The 20,058-nt window shown below is 42.4% G+C and overlaps 1 protein-coding gene across 3 annotated transcripts in view; it reads left to right on the top strand.

Annotated features, from left to right (window-relative positions):
* Positions 1 to 20,058, top strand: part of CCDC18 (coiled-coil domain containing 18) — a 1,483,839-nt gene that overhangs the window by 213,423 nt on the left and 1,250,358 nt on the right. For all 3 annotated transcript variants that reach the window (XM_086953919.1, XM_086953920.1, XM_086953918.1), the window contains exons 4-5: positions 12,556 to 12,723; positions 18,834 to 18,943. In XM_086953919.1, the coding sequence (XP_086810045.1) occupies positions 12,556 to 12,723; positions 18,834 to 18,943 (278 nt within the window). The remainder of the gene's footprint in view (positions 1 to 12,555; positions 12,724 to 18,833; positions 18,944 to 20,058) is intronic.

Genomic DNA, 20,058 nt, shown 5'->3' with positions numbered 1-20,058 from the left:
GATTTGCATTTGAATACACCTCTGTCCCAGACTGGTCAAGTGCTGGTCCTATAAAAAAAACACTATTAATGTATTCTGGAAAGTTCCACTTGGAAGAAAGGTTATGTTTACTTTTTCCTCATGTAGTGACTGGCATCGAGGCACTTTTATGCAGTTTTTTTTGCATATCTGCGCTGGTCTCGGTTAGAACCTGAAATGGGAGCCGAAAGTCTGCCCGAGCCGGTCATTTCCAGGCAGCTCTTTTGAGAGTTGGAGAGAGGAAATGCCTCTTTGGTAGAGCAGTGTCAAATGACTGTTCCATGTTCGAAACCAGCGAGTGGTACATCCTGACTGATGAAGGGTGAAAGCCCAAAACCGGTCCTAGGATGCTTGCTTCCTGGTCAGGGAGGACCTGGCTTGGCAGTTCGGGCTGGAATGTTCCCATGTGGCACAGGGTCAAGACTGATTTGCATATGGCCAGGTATAAACTGGGGTGACATGGTGAGCAAAAGAATGATGGATTTAACCCAGATCTCTTGAATGGGGATGAATGATTTGATTTGTTCTGCATTCCGTCCAACAATTGTGTGTCTTTTGCATCATGGTGAACCCGACACACACCAACCAACTCTTGCACACACTCCATGCGATGGGTGAGGGCCGTAGTTTAATTGCCAGGCTTACTAGGGCCATCCTTTGACACACATAGATTTCCCTCCAGCCATTGAGGGGGGTTTGGGCGGAGGAGTTTGGCAGATCTTATCGGGATGGAGAGTGGGAGCTGGTATATCCAAGGAAGGTGTCTCAAAATGCCCGGCTCAAACTCGTTCAGTTTTACAGCCTTCACCGCTTGTTTTCCCCCTTAGCAAATTGCACAGGTACTACCCGTGCCTCTTACCTGTGCCATAGATGTAGTGCCCAGTTAGCTGATCTGAAGCACATCATAAGGGGCTGCACACACTTGCACATGTATTGGCCCTTCTTCCTCAAGCACCTGAAGCATCTCGCGGGCATCCGGGCATCCATCCCAGACACAAAACGGAGACTGTGCGATGGCTTTCTGGGATAATGTTTTGGCCTACAACAAGGTTTGGTCTTTGTGGTTACTCATCCTACTAGACTTGACTGCATGCATCGACAGGACCCAATAATATACATAGTTGATTTTGCTAACATTTGCTCACATCTCTGTTATTGCCATAGAACGTTTTTAGTCTTTTGTGGCCCTGTTCAATTTGGGGAATCCACGAGGGCCACCCGGTGTATCTGCCTCTATTTAATGCCCATCTAAGGCTCTTCATGGTGAGCCTCTAAAGACTCAAACCCAGCTACTGTTCATATTCAAATGGCAGAAAAGTGTATCTGCATACCAAAGGTTCTCAAGAGTTTTGCCACGGTTCATGCGTGGGTTGTCCACACCAGTTAGTAAATATGAATCACTTACTGTAAGATAAATGCACCTAAAATGTAGGCTCACTTACTCAATGCATGTTCTGCACAATCAGTCCCTTTATTTGGGCTTATTTTTCATATTGGTATCTTGCAAACCTCTGTACAAACTGAGAGTATCTTCTTGGACTGGTCGATGTTTATTCGGAAGAGATAGTTCATGCTTATATTCAGATATTCATGATTTACTTCACAGAGCATTACCTCCCATCGTACCACTCTCTAGATCAGGCTTCTTAACGAGTAGCTCATAAGCTACTGGTAGCTCTCCAGCTACCTGGGAAAAGCTCTCCTATGTGTTCCCAACCCTACTAACTTAAAAGCTATTGCTTGGCTGGAATAATGTACGTATACCAAATTTCAGAGTGTGTATTTGAGATGAAAATGTTTTTGTTTTCAGAAGTCATGAACTGATACTTTAGGGAAATTGGCTGAATTTCCCAAATATGTTTTAAGCTGATATTTGAGTGATAAATCATGTGTCACGGAGGATACCTTTAACAAATTTTATTTATTACCTTGGTAGTAGAGGCATTGCAGTTATGGCTTACCCATCTACAGGCATTTCATCCTGACAAAGCCTTTTTAGGTCTCGACCTACAGCATTGCTTTAGCAATACTTGTTTGTCGAGATTATGGTAAGCGGTCCGAAAAGTCTACCTAGCTGCGGATCGCATAGAGTTCATGTGAGCCAGGCGCGTGCACATCAAACACCATCGGCCTCGGCATCATACTTCAAAGGAAGCTGCTCCCGCGCCACGCAATGCCGAGCGCTTGTTTTATTTTCTACCCCCAGCTCCTGCTCCGTTTCTTTCTCTTCCCTAATGCATGGCTCTCTCTACTCTTGTATCCCCAACCCCTCCACAAAGTTTCGTTTCTTCTCTCTGCCTCTCTCCTTGACTTTCTTTTTTCCAGCTTTCTAAATTCAGCGGGATGGGCACTGTTAACTTCCGATCTAAGACATTCCTCCCTGTTATCCGCATTCAGGCCCCGCCCCCATCCTGCACCCATCACAATTCTACAGCGAGCCCCCAGGGTTACAGCGCACGGGCTCGGAGCTCTCTCACCATTAACCCTTTTGGATTCATCCGTGAGTCAGAGCAGGAACATGGCAATTCTTACCAGCGTCCTCGGACCGAGAAGATTTTTTCAGTTTTCGAAACCACAAGTAGGAATAACAATGACATCCCTGGAAATCATTTCAGATGAACGTGGCCGATTATGTCATCACATAAAAATGCAAGGCACAAGCCTTATAGATTACAGGACATGGCCACTCAGTTCCTAATACTGGTGACATCACTCTTAGTAACGTAGCCATTGCCACACTTAAGGCTGGTTATGGTATTGAAAACTCTATCCCTACTTTCAATATTAAATTCTCAGTCTCCGGGTGTGAATACTTACTCGTCTGCTGTTCTCTCTCTTTCATCTTCTCCGCCTCATCCTTCCACAGCCATGGCTGCCCCATGCAGCTCAGCCTTCGGACGCTCTCCTGGACTGTCTCTTTTATGATTACTAGTAGCCCCTCTTGTGTCCTTGTTTTATTAGTGTTTTACATTTGTATACATCTATGTCTATTTTATGGGATGCTGACCCATGTGATGGCAATTTTAGCCCAAGGCTACACTCAATGGAACATACACTCCAAATACCACTCAGTGCCACATAATTACACTGCACTCAATGCAACATACACTCCATGTACCACTCAGTGCCACATAATTACACCGCACTCAATGCAACACACACTACAAATCCCACTCAGTGCCATATAAGTACACGCCACATAATTACACTGCACTCAATGCAACATACACACCAAATCCCACTCAGTGCCACATAATTACACAGCACTCAATGCAACATACACTCCAAATTCCACTCAGTGCCACATAATTACGCACCACATAATTACACAGCACTCAATGCAACATAAACTCCAAATACCACTCAGTGCCACATAGTTATATGCAACATAATTACACTGCACTCAATGCAACATACACTCCAAATACCACTCAGTGCCACATAATTACACACAACATAATTACACTCTACTGAAGGCAAAATACACACTCCACAAAATACCACTCTATCTGTCTATCTTATCGCTATCTATCTATCTATCTATCTATCTATCTATCTATCTATCTATCTATCTATCTATCTATCTATCTATCGGCCTCACTCTTATCTATCTATCGGCCTCACTCTTATCTATCTATGTATCGCCCTCACTCTTATCTATATATGTATCGCCCTCACTCTTATCTATCTATGTATCGCCCTCACTCTTATCTATCTATCGCCCTCCCTCTATCTATCTATCACACTCACTCTATCGCATCACCACAGCATCACTCAGCACCACCACAGCATCACTCAGGGGCACCACAGCATCACTCAGGGGCACCACAGCATCACTCAGGGGCACCACAGCATCACTGTGCGTAACCACAGCATCACTGAACGCCACAGCATCACTCGTTGCCACCACAACATCACTCGGCGCCACCACAGCATCAATCTGTGCAACCATTCAACAACTGGTTCAAATATGTTCTCTCAATGTTTCAAGCTTTATTACAAATGTCACAAAAAGATGTTAATATTTCACTTCTGTTCTTGGATTTTCGTCATAATAAAATACAATGAACATATTCTTCACAAAAGTTATTTACAAAAGTTTAAGCTATTTCCATTATAAATGACAAAATTACATTTTTTAAAGTATAATTATTAAAAAAATTGTTTTTAGCAGTAGCTTCAAGATTTTACACTTTTAAAAGGCATATCACCAATTTGAGCAGCAGAAAAAACGAATTCTCGAAAATAAATATATTGCAGAAAATAATATGTATAAGGGAGTTAGTAGTTAACTACACTACTATGCACCACTATGCAGCCACCCTTCAATTAAAAGTTTATAATAGAAAAGAGGAAAAAGGGAGTTTAGCGATCAGACTGCTCCTAATGCCTTGTTTTTCTTTTCATTCTTGTTACTAGCAGAGTATGTTGCTTTTTACTTTTTACGAGGTATATTTTGGACAGGTCCAGCTTGTATGTCTTGGACCTCCAAAGATCCACGTGAAGGCTTTTGACGTCCCCTATTCTCTCTCAGGTAGGTAAGATATTCTTGCGCCATGATTTCAGAATGAAAAACTCTGAAGCTACCCTCCAAGCCGACTTTCAAACATGCCGGAAATAAAAGATAAGCCTCATAGCCTATATTATGAAATGGGGTAATAAGCTGTCTCATCCGCCACCTTCTTTCCACGGTGGCGTGGCAGAAATCGGGGCGGGCAAAAAACTCAATTCCCTTATAAGAACGTTTAGCCTGTGGTTTTGCCTTATTGATTAATTCTTCGCGCAGGAGAAAGTTACCAACATAGAGCAATATTGCCCGGGGCTTGCCCTGCAGATCCTTTCGTGTCAGCGGAAATCGGTGCGCTCTTTGAATCTCGTGTTCCCAATCCCATGAGACCAACTCAGGAAATGCGCCTTTCAACAAATCAATAACAAATGCTCTAACATCCCCCGCCTCTTTCCCCTCTTCAATTCCAATTAATCTGATATTATTTCGCCTTTGTCTGTTTTCAAAGTCCTCTAGCTTCCAAAGCATATCAGCAGTTGTCTTATCCTTATCGTCACCAGCATCTTTCATCTTAACGAAATCGTCTTCCAGTTTGCTTGTTCTGACCTCAAGCTCGGATACCCTCCCGACCATATCCTCGTACATTTTGTTGACCTTCTGCAGAGAGGATTGTATCTTTCTATTTGCATGCCTGGCCCTCCTGCTTGATCTGTGACTCTCAGCACGTGCCTCAGTTTGGATTTGTTTTAGGGTTGAAAACAAAAGTTCAAAATTTGCGGCTCCCCTTCCAGAGTCCCCCTCCGCTCCATGAGAGGTAAACTCCTGAGCCCTTATTTCCGTGTTCACAGGTACTCCAGTCTGAGCTATTCCATGCTCTGCGGTGTTATCCCAAATTAATTTTTTTGCAACTGGTTTCACTTGTCTTCTGCGAGGTGCTTTAGATTCATTCCTGCGGCTTGGATTACCGGTTTTTCCCGTATATGCAGAGTCGTTATCTTTTGACTTTCTGTGCTCCTCTCTTAAACTTTTTTTAATTTTTGGTCTTACCACTCTTTGTACTGTCTCATGTGCCACTGAGTCAGTATCACTGTCCGAGATGGTCGATACGTTCCCGAGTCCGGATATGTCAGTTTCTGAACTTGAGCCTACCACGGAATCTGAAACGCCCAATTCTGAATCTAAAATAGAAGATTCCGCAGTGCTTGTCTCACTTCCATCTAGCTCCTCCTCATCTTCTTCATTGTCTGCTTCATCATTCCCAGTAAAAAAGATATCTTCACCAGGAGATGCCAAAGATGGATCTGGAATACTTTGCACATGTTTCATGTTGCCAATAGTCATACTTGTATCCACTGAGATATAACTATTTAATTTTAATGGATCCGATACCTCATGTGCTTGAACTTGTGTCTCCCTTCTCATATCCTGCACATCTTGCATTCCTCCATTGCTCCCACAGGGGGCTACAGTCATACCCTCGCTCTCAAAACTGCCTCTGCTCCAGGACCAGAATCTCTAATAGTGTGTAGGACTGGAGGTAGCGCTGCATGATTATTTCCTACCTTTATTGTTGTTGTCTCGACTTCAGGCTCCCGGCCCTTTAAAACCGTAGGCCCGCCCCCTGCTGCAGCCACTGAAAGGACATCCGCACCCTCTGCTTCTGTAACCTCACTTCCTGTAGGAGGCGTCGCCAGGCTGCCAGCAATCTCAGCGCGCACCGCATCCCCATTAACATCTTCATTAACACCAGCCGCCACGGAACTTTGCAACTGCACATGGCCCAGCTTGTCCCCACACAGAACCGCCAGCGTGGGAATGAGAGACGCCTGCTGCCCGACTGGTATATCCGCCGATACTTCCACCGCCACTCCAGGTGCAGGTAGGAACGATTCCACTATTGTGGTCTGCCGTAGAGCAGGTTCTTTTCCCAGCGCTTCCAGCAACTTCGGGTCTGTGACTCCCTTGCCGAGACCCCTACCAGGTCGGGCGCCTTCCGTTTTGCTTGCTTTGATCAGCTCTCTTTCTTTCAGCTTTCGTGCTTTAGCCTCCTTTGCCTCTTTCGCAGCCTCCCGCCTCAGCTGGGCTTTACTCCTCGACTTTGCTCTCAGGTTGGTAGCTGAGGATCCAGGACCATCTTCAGACCATTCCTCATCGGTGGGGGCTAAGTCCTTGCTTTTGTTGTTAGTACGGTGGATCTTGGGCGCCATCTCTGTAGAGTAATAGAGACGACCCGCCTGAAATGTCCTTGAGATTAAAGATGTGAAGGACTCGAAAAGATTTCTTCCTTTTCTCAGACTTTTGTCGTAAGCCAAATCCTTAAATATCGTGGACCAGTCTATCAGATTTACAAACATCTCATCAACTGGAGCTTCAATATGCGGCGGGATGCATGGAATATAGTACCGCCTGAAACCTTAAGCGATATAAAAAATACTGAATGAGCATTCTTTCCACTTCATCGAGACACCATCAGGAGTAAGGTAGGGTGCGACTTCCCCCTACGGCGTCTCGGCAGCCATCTTGCCCCCACCATCAGGAGTAAGGTAGGGTGCGACTTCCCCCTACGGCGTCTCGGCAGCCATCTTGTTTTTTCTGCTGCTCAAATTGGTGATATGCCTTTTAAAAGTGTAAAATCTTGAAGCTACTGCTAAAAACTGCTAAAGACTATGAACTATGGGGAAAAAAAAAATGACTGGCTTTGTTTCTATGACAGTGAGCATTCTGAACAATGTATATAGTTAAGGAAAATCAGGGAGGGGAGGGTGAGACAACCCAGTGGCAAACGTCAGCCAGACATAGGTCTTATGGACCTATTTGCCTGTAGGGGGGGAGGGACCACGAGGGTGGGACGTCTGGGGTGGGGGAGGGAGAATTTAGGGGCAGGGCACAAGGGTATTGTAATTTGTAGAGGTAATGATGGGCATATGATGGAAAAAGTGCTTCAGTGGCAGGATGTCAAGGAAGGGAGTACCAAATTTAAGTTCCACGTATTGAATGTATTAGTTGAACTGAAGATAAACTTCTTTAAAATAATGTCAAGTGAGCAGGCAGTCAAAGGTTTTGTGAAAATTAGTAATGACACTTAGGTTTGTAACATGGAATGTGTGCGGTTTAAACGATGTCCAAAAGAGGTATAAGATAGGCGCTCGATTACGTCAGATGAATGTGGACTTTATTTTTTTGCAAGAAACGCATATAATGAGTACCCAAGAGTTTTGTTTGAATCAGATGGGATATCAACTCATAGTTAGTTCTAAACAAGGTGCTAAAAATAGAGGAGTTGCTATTTTCTCAAGGAGTAAAAACTTGATAATAGGGAAAAAATTAGAGGACAAATGGGGAAGATGGGCCATGGTAGAGATCGAGATAGATGGGGTTTGGACGACGATGGTGTCAATTTATGGGTCTACACAGGATGACCGGAGGTGTTACAGTTTATAGATTCTGAGCTAGCTGCTTGGCCTCCACAGATTATTATAGGAGGAGATCTCAATATCAACGGGGCTGATGGGTTAGGAACTGGTCAAAATAGAAGTTATAAAGGCCGTAAAAAAAGAGTTCATAAGGCACTTGTTGATCTCCTGCGTAGTAATAATCTGAATGATGTTTGGGGTACCACTAGACCACAACAGAAAGGATATACTTACTACTCTGCACCACACCAAGTTTGTGTTAGGCTCGACTACTTTCTAATTTCTAGCAACCTAATGTCAAGGGTCAATATTGATAGATTGCCAAGAATTTTAAGTGATCACAACCCATTAATTTTGGAACTAAAGTTAGAAGGAGGAAAAAGACCTAATCGGGTATGGACTTTTGAAAAGAAGACTTCTTTTAGAAGAGGATTATGTATTACATATGTCGAAATGGATCACTGATTTTTTTCACTATAATGAAGGAACGGCATCGGAGGGAGTTATATGGGATGCTTTTAAGGCAGGCGTCCGTGGAGAAACATGTAGTTACAGTTTTCATAAACGCAAATTGGAAGGGGTACTACAAAGGGAGTTAGAGAGAGTCGTCTCAGAAGCAGAAGAACAAGTCGATAATTGTCTTATCAGGGGGGACCCAGCTGAACAATATCTGATAGATTTACTAAAAGTTAAAAGCGAGGCGGAAGGGGATCTGGCAAAAAAAGCGGCAGTACACTATACAATTCGTAGGGAGAGATGTTATGAATACAATGAAAAAGTTGGGCATGTACTGGCCATGCGTACTAGGCAGATAGCGGCAGCAGGCACGGTCAGGCAAATTAGAGATGAAAATGGCAATATACAAACTGGCCCCGAAGAAATCAGGGAAGTATTCAGGAAATTTTACCAGACCCTTTATGATCACCAATACCCCTGTAGTAGTGAAGAGATTAGTGATTATTTGGAGAATATACCAAATGAGAGGGTATCAGATGAAGATGCAGATAGATTAGAAATTCAGTTAGAAATGGAAGAGGTTAAGGAAGCCATGGGTAAACTTCCCTCAGGTAAGGCTGCCGGCCCCGACCAGATACCTCTAGAATTTTATAAAACTTTCTGGGGGGTGCTTGCTCAAGAGTTAACTAGAGTGTTTCAATCTGCACAGCTTGGGCAGTCTATACCAAAGTCATGGGGGGGGTGCAGACATTGTCCTGATCCTTAAAAAGGGTAAGCTGGAGGAGGAGCCTGGGTCTTATCGTCCCATTACATTAATAAATAACGATACTAAAATATACTCTAAAATATTGGCAATGAGATTCGCAGAAGTAATTAACTCACTAGTCTATTACACCCAACATGGCTTCATTCCTGGTAGAGGAACGACCCATCATACTAGGAAAGTAATAACATTATTGGACGCCACCGAAGTCACAGGGGACCCGATGGCAGTTATGCTGTTGGACGCTGAAAAAGCGTTTGATCGGGTCTCCTGGGACTATTTGTGGTACACCTTGGCTAGAGTTGGCCTTAGGGGTGGGTTTATAAAAGCACTGCAAACCCTATATAAAGAACCGGTCGCGGCCTTAAGAGTCAACGGGGGGACTACTGGCCAATTCTCTATTAAAAGGGGTACACGGCAGGGGTGCCCATGCTCCCCATTACTCTTTGCCATGTATATGGATCCACTGATCCGCAAACTAGAGATCTGTCCAGAGATAACTCCACTGCCGACATTACTGGGACCATGTAAGATCTTGGCTTATGCTGATGATGTGGCGGTGATAACACCAAACCCCACAGAGGCAACTGTTTACATAGAAGAAGAGGCCCGCAGATTCGGACGGGTATCCGGGTATGCCCTAAATGCCTCCAAGACTCAGATAATTTAAAATTCTGTGACTCCGTGTGACGATAACCGTGTGGTTCAGGCAGGGACTTACCTTGGAATAAAAATAACAGCTGATTTAAATAACTTGGTGGAAAATAACATCGTCCCAATAATAAGCAAAACAAAGAAGGATTTGGATCGGTACGAAAATCTACACTTATCACTAGTGGGTCGGGTCAATATTATTAAAATGATGATATTGCCAACATTTTTGTATATATTTAGGGCCATCCCACTCTTATTCGAAAACAAGTGGTTCAAAATATGTGAACAAATGATCAACCGCTTCGTATGGGCTAAGGGAAAAACACGCAGAGCACTGAGATATATGTCTCTACCACGGGAACGTGGTGGCTGGTCCTTACCAGATCTAAAAGTGTATTATTGGGCCGCCGCATTCCAAAACATGTTGGGACTGGTAGGGGGGGCTGATATAGATGACTGGGACAAAGCAGGATCACTTGCAATTTATGGTTTTGTTTTAGGTAAAAACGCGGAAAATATATTTTTAAGATTTACGGAGGAAAGTTATTATAAAAGAACTCGGTTCAAGATTCTAATGGCTGCCCATAATGTCTGGAAGGGAATATCAAAAAAGATCGGATTTGGGAAATATAATTTTTACACTAGACTCAAAAATAACCCCTCACTCCCTAGTATGGTTTTTTCAGGAGCTGTATTCCAAGATTGGGAGTCGCGGGGGATAAGAAAGATTGGAGATATTCTGGGCCCCCAAGGTATTTTACAATTTGTTGAGCTACAGGATCGATATACCCTAGATACAAAACACTTTTTTAAATATCTTCAAATAAGGAGTGGTCTAATAAACAGGAAAGGAGGACCCTTGGGGTTTGATAGAAATATATTGATGGATATTATAGAAACAGGCTCGGATTGTACTATAAAGAGGTTCTACTCTGAGATGACAGTGTTAAAGAAAGATGATATGGAGAAATGGATAAACAGGTGGTCTGTAGATTTGGATATAAATAGGGATATTTTCTCAGATTCATTAGAGATGGGAAGAAAATTGTTGTGTTCATCATCATTACAGGCTCAACATTATAAGACTCTATTCCATCTCTACTACACGCCTGGAAAAATTGTTCAATGGGGGGGCACTACGGGAACCACCTGCTTCAGATGTGGGAGTCTGGGGGCGGACCTAATACATATTTTCTCACTCTGCCCACATCTGAATAGTATAAAACGGGATATTGAGCAATTTTTACAGAATGTATTATCAACAACAAGAGAACTAAGCCCAGCTGTCATGCTATTAGGAGTCAATCCTGAGACGTATGTGGGTAATGAAAAGTTTCTATTCGTAGCATTGGCCATCCTCAGACTATTAGTCGCCTCGGCATGGCTGGACCCTAACCCTCCAACTTATCATCAATGGTTGGGGAAGATATTATCTATTCAAAAGCTAGAATCAGCTATCTATGCGAGGAGGGGGAGAAATGGCAAGAAACTAGGTTTAGAAATATGGGAGCCTCTCGTTCACTGGAAACAAGGTCCCGATTATTGATCACCAGGGGGGGGTATGAAATTGAGAATCTAGTATATAGAAGTCTGTGTATATTAGGATTATATGATTTGTTTTGAGAAAACTATGTATGAATCGATATTATTTCATGACCATAACGTTCTGTATAATTCCCATACTTATACATGTCATTGTATTGTAATGAATGTTATTGTGCCCTGTCCTCATCTCAGGGGGGGGAAAAAGGGGAAAAATTTCAATAAAAATATTTAAAAAAAAAAAAAAAATTATTAAAAAAATTACAAACCCATTATTTGTAATATCAATACATCTAAGTCATGTAAATACAACACATATTGTGTTACAAATGCTATAGGTGTCACATTTGCGAAAGTTAAAACTATTGGCATTGTAAATGACAAAGCTATTAATTTCGCTATTTTCAAAACCAACACAAATCAAAAATGTGTCATTTAAAATACCAATAGCTCAAACTTTCCTATTGCGAGACCTATTGCATTGCAAATGCTTGTTTACATTACTGCTGGTAACCATGCCTGATGCAGTGAGGTGATCGCTGGTAGTAAACTGCTAGAAACCGTGCATAGTGTGGCCACTATTAAAATGCTAATGATATTAGTAGCTCTCAAAGAGTTTTATTAAACATAAGTAGCTCTCATTACAGAAAAGTTTGGAGACCCGTGCTCTGGATGTACAATTGTTATAGACAAACGTAGCTGGCAACCATTACCTCTCATTTCTGCCAGTTTCCACCCTTTAAAATGCCTCTGAAAGGCTCTGACCTGAAAACAGGGGACTCATTGCCTCCTGCCCGCTTGGGTGAATTATCAGATATGCTGAATGTGTCGGGTCGATCTGGTGGTATGTTATCGTTCTACTCTTAGAGTGCCAATTTTGAAGACTGCAAAGGTCCAGTTTCATCCTTCACTGACATTGGATTCCTCTGTAAGTGAAGGGAATGTCTAATAAAATGATGTCTCAAAAATAAATGTCACCTCAAGGGTGTCCTATAAATTAATGTAAAGGAGTTAGGAACCATGTTGGTGATGATCTAGTCTTTAGTCTCCTTAATCGTCCCTTGTGACTGCTTTTGTATGTGCACTTCTGCTCTGCTAAATCATTTAACATTGCTATTCTCTTGAGTCTTTACTTAATAAATAATAAGCTGTTTGTCTAAAGAGAAGTGTTTTTAATAAAATTGTATGTGTTTCTCTTACAGTCCTCTGCGCCAGATCTCTCCTACAAACAAATTGAACAAGAAAATAAGCAGTTCAGGGAAAAGCTGAAATCGCTTCGTGATCAAAATGCCTCCTTGGTCTCCCAGAACCAGTGTTTAATGAGTGCCATAGAGACTGTCCAATCTGAGCTCTCGAGGTCAAAAACAAGAGTATGTGAAGTACTGTACATAGATTATATTTGTAACACAAAATGAAGTCAACATGCTAATTAGATTGTTATTGTAATAAAATATCATGGTAGTCATTAATTTAGATTATTTAAAAGGTACTCAAGCGTTCTTATTCTTGTAGTATGGTAGTCTGTATGGAATCACACAGGGATATGTTGACCCTTACATTGTGTTCAGGATTTCTGCGTACTTTGCATAAGCGCAGTGATGTAGATTTTGCTTAACTGTTCATTTGGATTGTTAATATTTTGTAGTTTAAATTATTATTGAGGGTCATTTAACATTTGAATGATGGGGCCACTGAATGGCAGCACCAATGACGCGAATGCTTCCACCACATGGGCAGTAGCTGCTCTGTGGAACTTAGTTTCCAGCTGGTTGTAACCTTTCCCCCAACAAAGTAGCTCAGAATTCTGTGGTGGGATCTGTTTTGGGGTAGGAGAATAGCGACAGCTAGTCGGGCATGCCTTGGCTTTGTTTCACTGAAGATAGCCGTGGGTAGCTATCGTCCGAGCACTGGCTCATTCCTTCGTGATGGTCAGTGAGTATTCAATGTTTTTGTACATGGTCAGTTATATCTATTTGTATAGCTGTAAACATGAGTGATGAACAGACTTTCAGACTTCTTTAGACTGGCAACAGGCCAGCTTCCATAGGAAGCAATTAGCCACAGGCTATAGGAAACCATCCTGTGTGCAGCCTGGTCCCCCCCCCCCCCCCCCCCCCCTCTCCTCTCCTCCTTTTCTCTTCTTTTCCCTCCTTTCACACTTCGCACTCTCTGGGCCTACAGACACGCCGACTACCAATATGAGCAACCATGCCTATATGCCGTATGTTTACCATAATATGCCTGTACCTCATCTGTATGTGTCCCCGCATTACCACTGTACTGAATCTGTTTTCATATCAAAAAATGTCTTCAATAAAAATCTTTTGAAATTAAAAAAAAGAAAGACCGACTGGCTAATATTCCTCAAGTATATATCAATTTATATAGTTTCTTCTGCCAAATGCTCCTTTGATTTTATTACTTAATGCATTAAAGCAGGATTCTTGCAAACCACTTTATCAGTAGCACCTTTAAAGCCTGGGTCCTCGATCCACCAAATAGAAAAGACCTGCAAGTTTCTTATATCGGAAATTAATTTGTCTGCACTAAACGCACACAGCATGCTTTTAGTTGGGGACTATTTCTAATATTTCTTGATGTTTTGAAAACCTGTCTAAAATGTTATTCTGTAGCTCAGCAAATCACATCTTGCTTTTTGCCCGTTGTTTAATGTGCCAATTATAGCTGCAATATTTTAAACGCCCTTTGCCTGGTCTATTGCCACATGTGGCTTATTTATGCTGGTGGTAAAACCGCACTAAAAATACCTAGTGAAATGACTGTTTAACTTCTCCCTCTGTGATTAGGAGACCCTTTGCTAGCTTGTGAAGGTGGTTGTTACCCTGCCCAGGGGACCTCAAATGGATGCTGATTTCCAGATGTACTGTAATCCCATCTTTCATCGTTAGCAAAGATTTTTTGATGTATATATTCTTGCAATTGACAGACATAAAGGATAGATCATCGGCTGATGTTTTTAAACCAGTGTTTAGGATCGGCCATGAACTGGAGATTGTCCTAGTTTATGCAGCACCTGATCATCTGATAGTGATTGTGTCTCCCCTCTGTTCTTGGCAGCTGCCTGTGCTACTTTTTATTGAGGGTAGCATCGCAGCACGCTAGATTGTTTCAATAATTATGGGAGTTCTTCTCAAACGCATCTTGACTTTAGAGGATAGCATGCAGCAGGTGGCACATGTTGTCTGTGCCCGTGAGTCTTTAAAAAAAACTGTATATACCGTTTTTTAAATAGTGCAATGTTTGCTGTTTAACAGCACAGCACTGTACAAGCTCAGTTCAGAAAAACTTTATTTCGGTCATTACGACCTTAAAAAGTGCAGCACTAAAAATAAACATATACAGCAATAAAATTATTTCTCAAGTATCAAAATGGGGGAACATCATTAGTTTTAAACGCTCAAATGCCCTATACAATACCGACACTGTGTTAAGGACAGACAAATTAAGCTATACAAATCTGGAGATGCATGATAATAGTGAATAAATAATTAAAAGCAACTATCATAAAAAGCAAGGTAAAAAGCAGAGTATAACCACTTGATCATGTTTTAAAAAGTAAACCATTATAAAAAGGTTTCAGTAAAATCATTGCCACATGCCCTAAAGCTCATTACGTGATTTTCAGTAGGGCCCTTCTAGTGCACCACATAGAAAACAAAAATGTAGATACTGAAAACACAATCGTACAAGCGATGCTGGATGTAATTCATGATATGGTGATATATACAATTTGGTTATACATCTGGGCGCTCTTCATCTGGTGTTACAAAAAGGCGGCAGTGTTGTTTGTTGCTTTTGGACAAACATGTTTTTGTAGCGGCGGAATGAGGGAGTTTGCTGCATCTGTGTTGAGCTGGTCTTACAGATTCTTGCAGCTTAGTGGGAGAAGTTTCCTTCCAGTAACGCTTGAATCTAAGTTTGCAAGTGCTAAAACCTTTACCAGAGCTCTTGATCTTTTTTATCGGGAATGGGGTTGCATTGAAAGTATTACCTTTTTAAGATGATGCAGCATGTCTTTAAAGTTGTTTTTGCTGCTGGGGGGACCAGAGAAGATCCTGAAGCCTGGGTGTTACCCGGTAAATTTTCTCAGGCCTTTTAGTCACGCTGCAATGTCAACTACTCAACGTAATAATATGAGGTGGGGGCTCTCCGCTTCTGGCAGGCAGGGTGTTGCCACAGGATGGGTGCTATAGGAACAAGGCAAGGATGATGAGTCTAAATTCAGCCACAGCAAGAGAATAATTGATTCTCCAGAGAAGGAAACGTTGGTACCAGACTGGTTTAGCCTTCTTAGTGATTTGATTCTTTAAACTGTGGCTTCACGGAAATAAGGAATCCGAAGGTTATGGCACTGTTGTGAGTTGATATGTCAATCTATCTAGGCCTATTGCTGTGAGCCCTTCCTTTTTTCGTGTGTTTGTCATTAGCTAGCTTGATAAATTCAGTTTTCAAGGAGATCATTATGAGTTAGGCCTTGTACAGCTTAGAAGTGGAGAGAAGCAACTCTTGATATGTCATTGTAAGAGTAGATTTGTAGGTAGTGGTGCTGCATGTCATCTCATACTGGTTTAGATGTTTTTCTTTTAGGAGTTTGGTAAAGGGTCCCACATAAAAAAGATGACTGCTGATAGGACGAAGCATTGAAGCACACCATATGCTACTTTGATGGACTCAGATCAAGAGTTGTAATCTGTTGGGCAGATGAAAAGTGATCTAGGCTTAGGGACTGGATAACTGGCAAGTAGCAACAAAAAATAGGAGATCCTCTTGTCTCCTCTGAAAAACAACTCTGTGCCACATCAGGAGTGCATCAATATTCTGTGTAGTGGGTGGCAGCAGAAAATGATTTGTCATCAAAGTTTGGGTGCAGACGGCATCTGGTGTTGCATGAAGGAAACTCCAAGCAACATGTGCAAAGATATGGAGTGGTGGAGCTGCAGTGAGTGTGCCCCAGAGCAAGATACAGCTGGCAAGAAGATGCTACAGTAGCCCACAGCAGGTCAGAATGTCTGCCAAACAAGGCTAAAAGAAGCTGTGGGGCCCTGTCAGTGCAAAGACACGGACCAGAGCATGGCCTGTAACATATTTATTCTCGCTGACTGTGTCCATGGAGAATTGTGCGCTGCAGCGAGGGTGAGGCACAAGGTCAATACTAACCAAGAGACCCATCAACTTCTGATCTCTGCATTACAGAGACCCCAGAGAATCCAGTGGAAAGAAGAGGGAGTCCTCGGAACTAGAAGGACACTTCAAGTATTAGTAGCAATGGGACCTCTAGGTGGCCTCTGGGCCTGCCGGAGTACAATAAAACTGACCATGTATTCTAGCCCCTCAACAGCAAGGCAAGCAAAGAGAGGCAAGCACATGGATTGTCTGGAAAAGGCATGTAACAACATAAAGATGATGGCTCTGCGGTCCTGAAGATGAACATGTTTGTGGACCAAGGAGCTGCAAGACCATAAAGGAGCTGATCGGATTAAACATGACCAAAACTTACAACAACTTAAAAAGGTAGTTTGGGTCTACCCTCTGGACAATATGAAGTGAAGTCTCATTAGTTAACTCCTGTTTCATATTGCCCATAAAACACAGTAAGAGCACATAAAAACTATTTTTCCACTAAATGCGTCTTATCTTAAGAGACACCGACCTTATCCCATGATGTAGTGGCCTCAAAAGCAAGAACCACTCTTTAAATAAAAATAAGTCCTGCCTGGTGGATCTAAATCACAGGTATACAACTTGAGCGGTCATTGGTGGAGACATAGCTGAGATGAACAGGGACATTCATAATATAAATGTCAGATTGTAATCTGCAGAAAACCAACTTGAGTTCTACTGTGTAAGCAAGCACCTGAAACGTCTAAAGGCTACTGCACTGTGTGATCTCCGGCACTGTCAAATGATCTGTCAAAGTTATACCACCCTCTGAAAGCATTTCTGAGGATGTTAGAAACAAAGACATCTGTGTCCTCTAAACAAAATGTTGCATCATGCCTTTTCTCAAGATCCTGAGGGAGCGGTAGGTTACAGGACAATATTTGTGCTGGGACTGTCACTTAACACAAGTGGCCTAGTGACTTGGATCCGTTTGCATTCCAATTAGATTGACTAAGACTTTCTTAGTATACTGAGCTTTCCAAGAGTACAACAGTCTGTTCTACAATGCCTGCTGAGTGAGCTGGTTCGGTGCTCAGATAAATTATGAGACCGACGTCACGCAATAAATGTGATTCTAATTCCATCATTGTATAATACATTTGATCCAAAGCACTTCTGGAAATATTCAAACCCCATGAAGACGCTCTTCTACCCTACCCTGAATCCTACAACTGCACTTTCCAGGAATATCAGTTTTTGTGTAATCAATTCATGAGGTACACAGGAACACCTAAATCTTTGAAAGTCACTCATACAGGTTCCCATCTATTCACCATCCATGGTGGCGCCCACCTGCCCAGCTACATGGAGGGTGGCCATGACCCAAAGTCATCCTCAGTCCTCAAATAGCTCCAATGACCAACTAACTAAATGTTCAGTGGCCACATTCACTCTTAACAGGCGCACCAAATGCAGCACCCCCCTTGGCACTGGTGCCGAGCTACCATCTGACATCGGGTATCACCAATCCACTCCATTCCAATATCGTAGCTCACGTAGGAATATTATTTCATGGCTTAATTAGTAGTCTAATCATTTCGGCCCACACCATGAGGTCTGCCGCTAGTCTGACTCCTCCCCTGTAGCCCCTTCCACCATGTCCTTTACTCATATGTGACTCCTGGTAACCAAGTTCGGAGCCAGTGCATTACTATCCTACCCTTCGAAAACACTATCCCTAAATGCTGAAATTTCTTGGACATTTTCCTTTTTCTCCTTTGCGTATAAGTCCTAGATAGAAGTGCTGATCACAAGCTGCACTGCACGACTTGTGCAGTGTATGTGCTTGGACAGTACCAGTCCAGAAGCTTTGTGCTTCATATCCCGGTGAGACTTTCAGTTGTAAAGTAGGAAGCTGCTGCCCAGCCTGCTGACCTATTTGTAAAGATGCTTATGGTGGGTGAAGCCACCAGCCGAGGTATTTTTCGAACTGTGAAAACTCTACTGGAATTAAGAGAACAGAGTTCTTTTTTATCAAGTGCCTTTTCAACTGTAATTTGCAGACCTGGCTGACAGATGCAAACTTTGGGATTAAAAGACTTCTCTAAACCTTGCTGGCTAAGGCTTTGGCAAAGATGTCCTAATTATGTTGTACATGAGATTTTGAGGTTTTGGAATTTCATTTTGCTTTAGCAGAGACGTAAACCTGGACCAATATTCAGTTGACTTGAAAGCTTTATGTGGTATTTTTAGTCCTAAGCTATGACATATGTCAAAATACTGGTACTGGTGACATTTGAACTAAATTTCTAATTTTACACTTGTTTGACCAAATTTTTTTCCCATTTTTTTTATACAGGTTAACTTTTTTGAGTCCACTATTGGGACACATTCGTTAAGCGTTCCTCTGATAGAACAACAGCTTCATAAGTTGGAAGCAGAAGTTGAGGCACAGGATAAAGCCTTGAGGTAAGGAGGTTCAAGCAGTAGCTTTGCCAAAACCATGTGGTTATCAGATTGTATTATCATTTAATGATCCAATTTTATATCGAAATGTATATATATTTTTTCTCTACTCTTGGTGTTCCCTACGATGTCTTTTAATATCAAAGGATATACGATTTTCATTGCATGTGATGTCACAGGCGTCTTTCGCTTCTGAAGCCACTAGGATTGTTTCAAAATTTAGCAACTCAAAAGCAGAAAGTAAGAGAATGCAAAAATGTTCTAAAAACAAGATCTGTACATGTAACCATGTCCATTTCTAAGCATTAAAACCTAGATATTCATTGTTCATTCTTTCAGTTGTCCCTTCTCTCTCCTTTTTGATTTCTAACACTAGTTTATGCAGATTTCTTTCTCTGGTCTGGGCCTGCTCAGCCTGTCAGGTGATTTCTTCTTATTATTGTATTATTAGTTTCTATGGTGTGAAATGTATGCACGCATGTTCTCTTAGGTTTTCTTAAAGGTGCTGGCTTGGTCAACATGTGTTGATTGGGCTAAGGTGGTGTTGGGCTCTATCTCGTGGTTGGCAACATTGTATTCATATGGTGCGATTAGATTCGTGATTGGTTGATGTAGGTTCAGATCTTTTAATGTTGCACTTCTGTTAAATGTAGTTCTGGCGAGTTCCCTACTTATCGTCACTTACCGCTTTGCCTTTGCACAGGCATTGTCCATATAGACCTTTACAAAGCACCCTGCTGATTTGTTTCAAAGTTGGCTAGAGTCATTTCTCAAGTGGATTGTGACTGCTTCCCTTTTTAGGTCGAGCTCTCTCGACCTATTGTGACCGAGTTGCTCCTCAAGGGACGTAGATTGGTGCACGAGCGCCGATTGCACATCGTGGACGCGCATCATGCCCCCCCCCCCCCAGCCGTGCACATCTTTTGCTCCACATTCCACATTCACAGCGGCAGCCTCTCACAATCACGCACACAGCCACACTCACGGAAGCGCGCGCACACACACACGCACACACCATACGCACACACCATACACACCTCACACACAGGTGCCAAGCCCCACTTACCGCCTCAGCCGCCTCTCCTGACTTCTGCTGCCATCCACTCTGAGGGCGCGGG

Source organism: Lissotriton vulgaris, chromosome 1_1 (genome assembly GCF_964263255.1).
Source record: "Lissotriton vulgaris chromosome 1_1, aLisVul1.2, whole genome shotgun sequence".
Taxonomy (NCBI): Eukaryota; Metazoa; Chordata; class Amphibia; order Caudata; family Salamandridae; genus Lissotriton; species Lissotriton vulgaris.
The sequence above is the reverse complement of the archived record's forward strand: the minus strand, read 5'-3'. Positions and strand labels throughout refer to the sequence as shown.